General features: G+C 46.5%; 1 protein-coding gene across 1 annotated transcript in view; it reads right to left on the reverse strand.

Annotated features, from left to right (window-relative positions):
- Positions 1-911: 911 nt before the first annotated feature.
- The window catches only part of LOC107117341 (early activation antigen CD69-like), a 14,385-nt gene continuing 8,585 nt past the window's right edge, over positions 912-6,711 (reverse strand). Inside the window, exons 3-6 of the mRNA XM_015419439.1 lie at positions 5,925-6,023; positions 5,393-5,604; positions 2,074-2,183; positions 912-1,193 (exon numbers count right to left, since the gene is read on the reverse strand). Coding sequence (XP_015274925.1) covers positions 1,079-1,193; positions 2,074-2,183; positions 5,393-5,604; positions 5,925-6,023 — 536 coding nt within the window. The 3' untranslated portion in view covers positions 912-1,078. The remainder of the gene's footprint in view (positions 1,194-2,073; positions 2,184-5,392; positions 5,605-5,924; positions 6,024-6,711) is intronic.

The following is a 6,711-nucleotide window of genomic DNA, read 5'->3' on the forward strand; positions in this document are numbered from 1 at the left end:
CTCTGTTTAGGATGGCACTGTCAACAGCTGTGAGTATACTTCCACAGCAGGCTCACAAGCCACAGCTATGTCAGAACTTGTGCAAACACTGCAACAGCTATTAGTACTGCTGCACTGCAAGGGGACACACTGCATGTCCCAACAGTGCAACACAACAGTACAATGCAAGGCAAGAAATGTGCATACAACTGGCAGTTCTGCGGTCAAAGGAAATCTTGCTATTAAAACAAATAAAACTGGTTGAACACAACACTTCCTTCTCTTCAGAATCCTAATCCAAAAACTCTGCTGTCTGTTCTGAATTCAACCACACTTGTAAGATCATTAATCTTCAAGACAGAGTATGTCTGTGAAATTTTGTTTGCACCTGATTGTTTGCAGACCTACAGGATTTCTGCTTGACTCCATACTCATCAGCACTACACAGGCATCCACTGCCTTTACTCACAGCCCCAAATCCCTAGCCCTCGATTTAGGGTTGCCAAGTCCATCTTCCACCCCCAGCGGGGGACTTTGGGGGCGTTCCTGGAGGGGGCGGGGATCCCCGACGCTATGACATCATGTTGGGGATGTCTGTCGCCCCCCCACCCGCCCACATGCCGGATCTCCAGAAACGGCAGTTCCCTGCACTTAAAGGAGCTGGCGTTTCCCCTTTAAGAGCAGGAGCCAGCATTTCCCCTTTAAGAGCAGCTGTGTTTCCCTTTTAAGTGCAGGAAGCTGGCATTTCCCTGCGAGCCTGATCTCAAGCAGAGATCGGGCCTGGGAGGAAACAGGCTTGGGAGGAAACATGGGTTCCACGCACTTAAAGGGAGAGAGAGGGGTGGCTGTGGGTGTTGGGGGTGGGGCTTCCCCCGCCGGCCATCTGGCTGGTGGAGGGTAGAACCCCACCCAAAATGGGGGACCCCCGGGCAAACCGGGGGGGGGGGGTGACAACCCTACCTCGATTACCACTGTTTTGAACAGACAGGAAAAGACTGCATCACTATCCTTAGCTCAAGATCAGAAAGGGGAACTGAGAAATTGAGATCTGCTGGAGGCATCAGACATTTTCCTTGTAGGCAAATTTTTCCGGTTTCTCTTAAGCAGCACGGATAGGTTTGCGACATATCCAGCGCCGATAGCTGTCGCAGTCTGTGGAGCTCACCACGCCATCATTCAGGGAGGCACAGAGGCCTTCCCCTTTGATTTCAAACCTGCAACAACAACAAAAGAAGTCACACACTCAAGTTAATAAGTGTCCTTTTCAAAGCCATATTCCTCCAACTGCATTCTCACACTTCTCAATATACCTCTGAAGATACCCTCTCTTTCCGATTGCCCCAACTTCTAAGAGCCACGGTGGTCTGGTGATCAGAGAGTCAGACTAGGACCTGGGACAGCCACATTACACAGAACACAAAACTGTTCCGGCTTTTCCCGTTCACACTGCAGCGACTGATGCGGGAGCGTTCACACTGTTGGCCCAGAGGCATGGCTATAAGGCACGGCTTTCTTTTTTGGTAATCTGGAGATATGCGCTTATGCGCATAGGCGCACAAGAAAAAAACATGGCTTTTGGCGTTCACACTTTGTTGGTGCGGGATGGACACGGGATGATCGCGCTTTCCAGGGTTCGCTACCACTTTCACCAGGTATCTTTTAAACTCGGGAGTGAAGCGTTACAACATGGGTTGAGTACAGGTGGGGAATGCCAGACAGACGTGCCTGTGTGAACGGCCCATTTGATCCGCTTGTGAAACGTTCGTCACACACAGCTGTATTGGGGCAAACTGCCTGTCTGAACTCGGCCTATAAGTGTGAATGGTTATCTTCCAATTCTATGTATCTGAGGAAGAACATGAAAACTCATACCTTGAATAAAACTTGGTTGGTCTTAAAGGTGCTGCTGAACTCTAACGTCTCACAGCAGTGTGGGGACTGGTACACCCTGATCTCCCAGGTTGTAGTCTGACACATACTCATAACAGTGGATCTCAAACATCTCAAAACTTTAAAAAAGGTTGGGTGTCTTAAAAACCCATTTCCCTTAAGCATTTCTCAGCCCCTACAGTCAGAAAAACAAATTCCACTTACCAGACATTAAAATCTGAACCATCGGGCTGTTTCCAGGGCTCTCCTATGACAGCCTCTCTTCGGAGCCCAAGCCAATATTCAGCAGGTGCTTTATTCTCATTTATGAAAGTCTTAAAAAAAAAAAAAGGATTTGCGTCTTAGGTCGTATAAGACACTTCAAAAATTATTTATATTACTACAACAACACATTTTCAATATTCTGTTTTAGAATTCTGTTTCCTATGCTAAGCCTTCATGGATAGGCTGAACTGTAAATCAAGTTATATCTACTCATTATCCAGATTATGCCTTCAATTCTCTGTGCCCGGGGACAGAGAAATGTACTTCTCCTTCTAGGAAACTACACAACCAGATTATGCAACTCATTGTCTTATTTTTTGCTTCTAGTCCATCTCTCTTTCTGAGACTCAAGGTGGATTACAAAATTTAGAACAATGCAATATGAATATAAGGTTTCCTGCTCGAAAGCCAGTCAAATCCGACTCTGGGGGGGTGCTCATCTCCATTGCCAAGCTGAAGAGCCAGCACTGTCCGAAAACTTTTCTGTGGTCATGTGGCCGGCATGACTAAACGCCGAGGTGCACAGAATGCTGTTACCTTCCCACTGAAGCAGTACCTATTTATCTACTGTCAATTTCTTGCTTTCGAACTGCTAGGTTGGCAGGAGCTGGGACCAGAGACAGGAGCTCACTCCATCACGCGGCACTCAGGTCTCAAACTGCCAAACTACAGACCTTCCAGTCTGCAGCTCGGCATCTTAACTTCTGAGCTACCATGACCAATCTGAATATAAAGCATATTATAAACCATGTAATAAGATTGGATTGCAAAATCAGAAAACATTGCATTAAGCAAGGTAATGCATACAATGGACAGCATCAAACTACAGCCCTTGTCCCTTGGCAAAAGTGCCCTCCATTTCACATTAGCCCTATTCCCTTTTACTAAGGTTGCCAACATCCAGGGGGTGGGTGGAGATCTCCTGCCATTTCAACAGATCTCTAGGAGACAGAAATCAGTTCACCTGGAGAAAATGGCCACTTTGGAAGGTGAACTCCATGGCATTAGACCTTACTTTTTACACACTCTGTGGAAGGACAGTGGTGTGGGAGCCTTCCTGACCTCCACTGGCAGGCCACTTCACAAGGTGGGGGCCACAGCAGAGAAGGCTCAGCTACAGGCAGCTGCTGATCTTACCCAGGTCCAGGGAGGGACCTTTCAGCAGACTTTGCTCGGCTCACTGCAGCTGTTGCAGTGCACCACATCGAGAGAGATGGTCCTCTAAATGTGTGGGCTCCGGGCCGTAAAGGGCTTTAGAGGCGATTGCCACAAGATGTTGTGAAGCATCAGTGTTCGAACTGGCTCTTTAACCATTAAAGCAATATAATAAGCAGCTACTGGCTATATCACTTCCTTGGGTAGGCCTCCCACTTTATTACTGAGGGAAGAGGAGGAGGATCTTGGTTGAGCCAGAAGATGAAGAAACAAACTGGAGAAGAGGGAAATTGAATCTTCAATAATTATACAAATACGCTCCCATTTGTTTCTTCATCTTCGTTTTGTGTTGGCACGGCCCCTTTTTTTCTTCACTGAGCCAGAATATGGAAAAGGAGAAGGTAAAGGCAACCTAATCTGCTGGGGTCTTTACAGGCAAGAACTGGGGCTTCTGAGTTGTGCCTAAAATGCTAACAACCTTGTATACCAACTGATGTGTCCAAATGGGCCTTTAGGGTAGCTCCATAGTCTAACCTTAAGGATACAAAGGCATGATTGTTGGTCACTAGGCTTGAATCCAAAATAAAGTGCCACATCCTTGACAGTAGAGTTAAGAAGTGCTCCTGGCAACTGATCCATTCTGCATCTGGCATTCGCTCCACATTTTCTCAGCACTCAACTTGGGTTCCCCCCTTGCTTTGGAATATCCGTTTTCATTGCATTGCCTCGGATCCTGGTTTCTCTGCATTGGCTAGCCATTAAGTCCTGTGTCAGCTTGCCATCTATTTTGTTTTCAATGCTCGCTCCTACATTGGTATGCAAATTTTCCTGTGTCAGTACTTGCCTCAGCTGTCATTAGCAACATAGAAAATACTTGGAACGGTGGACCGCACTCAACTGAGCCAAATTATTTATTTGTTTATTTATTTAAATTTATAATCCGCCCTCCCCGTGAACGGGCTCAGGGCGGCGTACAGATGGGGCCAATGCCCAATACATAAAACATTAAAATTTATGGTGAAGTGATAAATACAGATAGGGAAACAGGGGCGGGGAAACTGACAGAGATCGATGAAGCCACATCAAGTTGTCTGCTTATTGTTCCCTTTGAACTGGAAGCGGAGGAAGGAAAAGGTGCAGCTCAAAACCACATTCAGATACCCCGGGGCAATGTCGTACTGACTGTGAAGTGTTGGGATTCTTATTGAATACGTCAGCAGAGTATTAAGAGACTGAGTCCATGGTGTGTTTAAAATATAAAAGTTTACTATAAACCTAACATGGGAAAAAGGTACACAGGATATAAAAATAACAAAGAGCTAATATGGCTACATCCTTGCAGCTAAAAGGTAAAACGGGAAGAGCCGAATGGCGTCTCCTTCTCAGTCAGAACAAAGAACGGGAAGAGAGGCCATAAAATGGTAATACACCTTGACACTTTAGTCCCAATCAAATCCCTAGACCAGGGAGAAAATTCCCGGGCTTCCTATTGTCTAAACAGATTGGTTACAAACAAACATGTGACTTAACAAACATCATTAACCCTGTAAATACTGTAGTGTTTTGACTTGTAACACCCAACATTGAATTGGAAGTGGAGGAAGGAAAAGGTGCAGCTCAAAACCACATTCAGATACCCCGGGGCAATGCCATACTGACTGCCAAGTCACCCCTGAGCGGCCATGAATCTATGCAGAAGGTACCATAAAACCTGATGAACAAAGAAAGTGAAAGTGATATGTCATATAGAGGGAGATTAACATCCCGACGTGGTACTGCAGGGAAGCAGATGGCTGCAGAATCAGCCACTGAAGCAAAAAGGCACAGTGAGGGCACAAGGGCTTAGTATCAAGCCTGTGGTCCTGAGAGACCAGGGGAGGCTGAACTTTGCTAGCAGTTGGGGACTTTTGACTCCTCTATGTTACAAGGCCCGTCGACCACCATTACTTCAGCCTTGCCTGGACTCAAGTGGATTGCCCACATTCAGGACCTCTCTTGACACAGAGCAGGACAAAACCAGAGTCAACATGCAATCTCAACCTAGTGGCCACTGACAGCCACACAATCCATGACAGATTCATTCTATCAAGTCAGAACGCCTTACCCTTTCCTCAGGAGTGGCCATCACGAACAGGGAGGCGCCATACGAAGAGCAGTTCATGTGGGATGAATCCCAGGTGCTTTCAGCATCAGAGAAACGGTAGCACCATTCTGCATTTGGAGTCCAGCCTTGGGAGCACGAAGTGGTCGGGGATGGTTTGAGGGTTGACATAGCTTTCAGGTGCTTTATTTCTGCTTCCAGCTGCTTCTTTTGTTCTGTCACAGAAAGAAAACGATGCATGACATATGCACCACCACAATGCCATCTGCTCCTACAGCTCAGGATGCTGATTTTCTACTCCTGTGGTAGACCTCTACCCCCACCCCCCCATTCATGATGTTCCTCTGGGGGTCCCCCATCCCCCAGGAGCAACATTTGAGGCTGCAGAGAGAAGTCCCATTCCACTGCAGGAAATCCTGTCCATCAGCAGAAGTTACCACTGGATCCAAGTCTATGTAACTATGTCTAGGTCCTACATCTAGGAGGTGGACAGAAAAACCACAGTAAACTGAAAATAAGAGAACTGAGAACTCACCATGGGAGAAAATAATGTAAATCACTGACGATACGAACCAGAGCACTAGTACTGCTATAATAATGTCCTTCTTGCGGAGTTTCAATCGACATCTGCCAACTAAAAGAGAGACAAACACAATAGCATCATTATGATAGCCAGATTGATAGTGCCTTTAATCAATACTTATTGCGGCATGAGCTTTTCATCTTCACATTCATGGAGTTTTGCACGCCTGCATTGCCACTTGATAGAAAGCCTGTAAGCGCTTCATTCAGAGATCACCTTTAAGGCTCTTTGGAAGCTGCCAGTGATGCAGTATCTTAAGGAATAGCCCAAGCATTCTCTGTTGTGTCTGCCAATGGTGGAATGAACTGCCCAATGAGATCAGGAGGGCTCTTGAACTTTTATCCTTCCACAGAATGTGTGTAAGACAGAACTGCTCACGATGGCATTTTTATAAAGGCTGTAGCAACCAGAATAGCTCAGACTAGCCTGAGTTTGTTGGGGCCTGGAAGCCAAACAGGATTTTTCATCTGTGGCTTGCATCTGAATGGGTAACCACCAAGGAAGACCAGAATGACCAGCAAAGAGTCAGCTTTCCCACAGAAAAGGTATCCGACCACCAAAGCAGCCACTCAGGAAAGTATCACCATGGCCACAATGGGAAGGGGGTCGTTAACTCCTCTTTCTCCACAACTAGCTTCCTCTTTTCCGGGAGACTTGGCAATCTTGCTCTCCTCATGCTGAGGAGAGAGCAAGAAAGCAGAGAGAGGAACTCTTCCCTTGATCCCAGATACAAAAGGAC

Source organism: Gekko japonicus, unplaced genomic scaffold, assembly GCF_001447785.1.
Source record: "Gekko japonicus isolate JY-2015 unplaced genomic scaffold, Gekko_japonicus_V1.1 scaffold554, whole genome shotgun sequence".
In the NCBI taxonomy this organism is placed as follows: Eukaryota; Metazoa; Chordata; class Lepidosauria; order Squamata; family Gekkonidae; genus Gekko; species Gekko japonicus.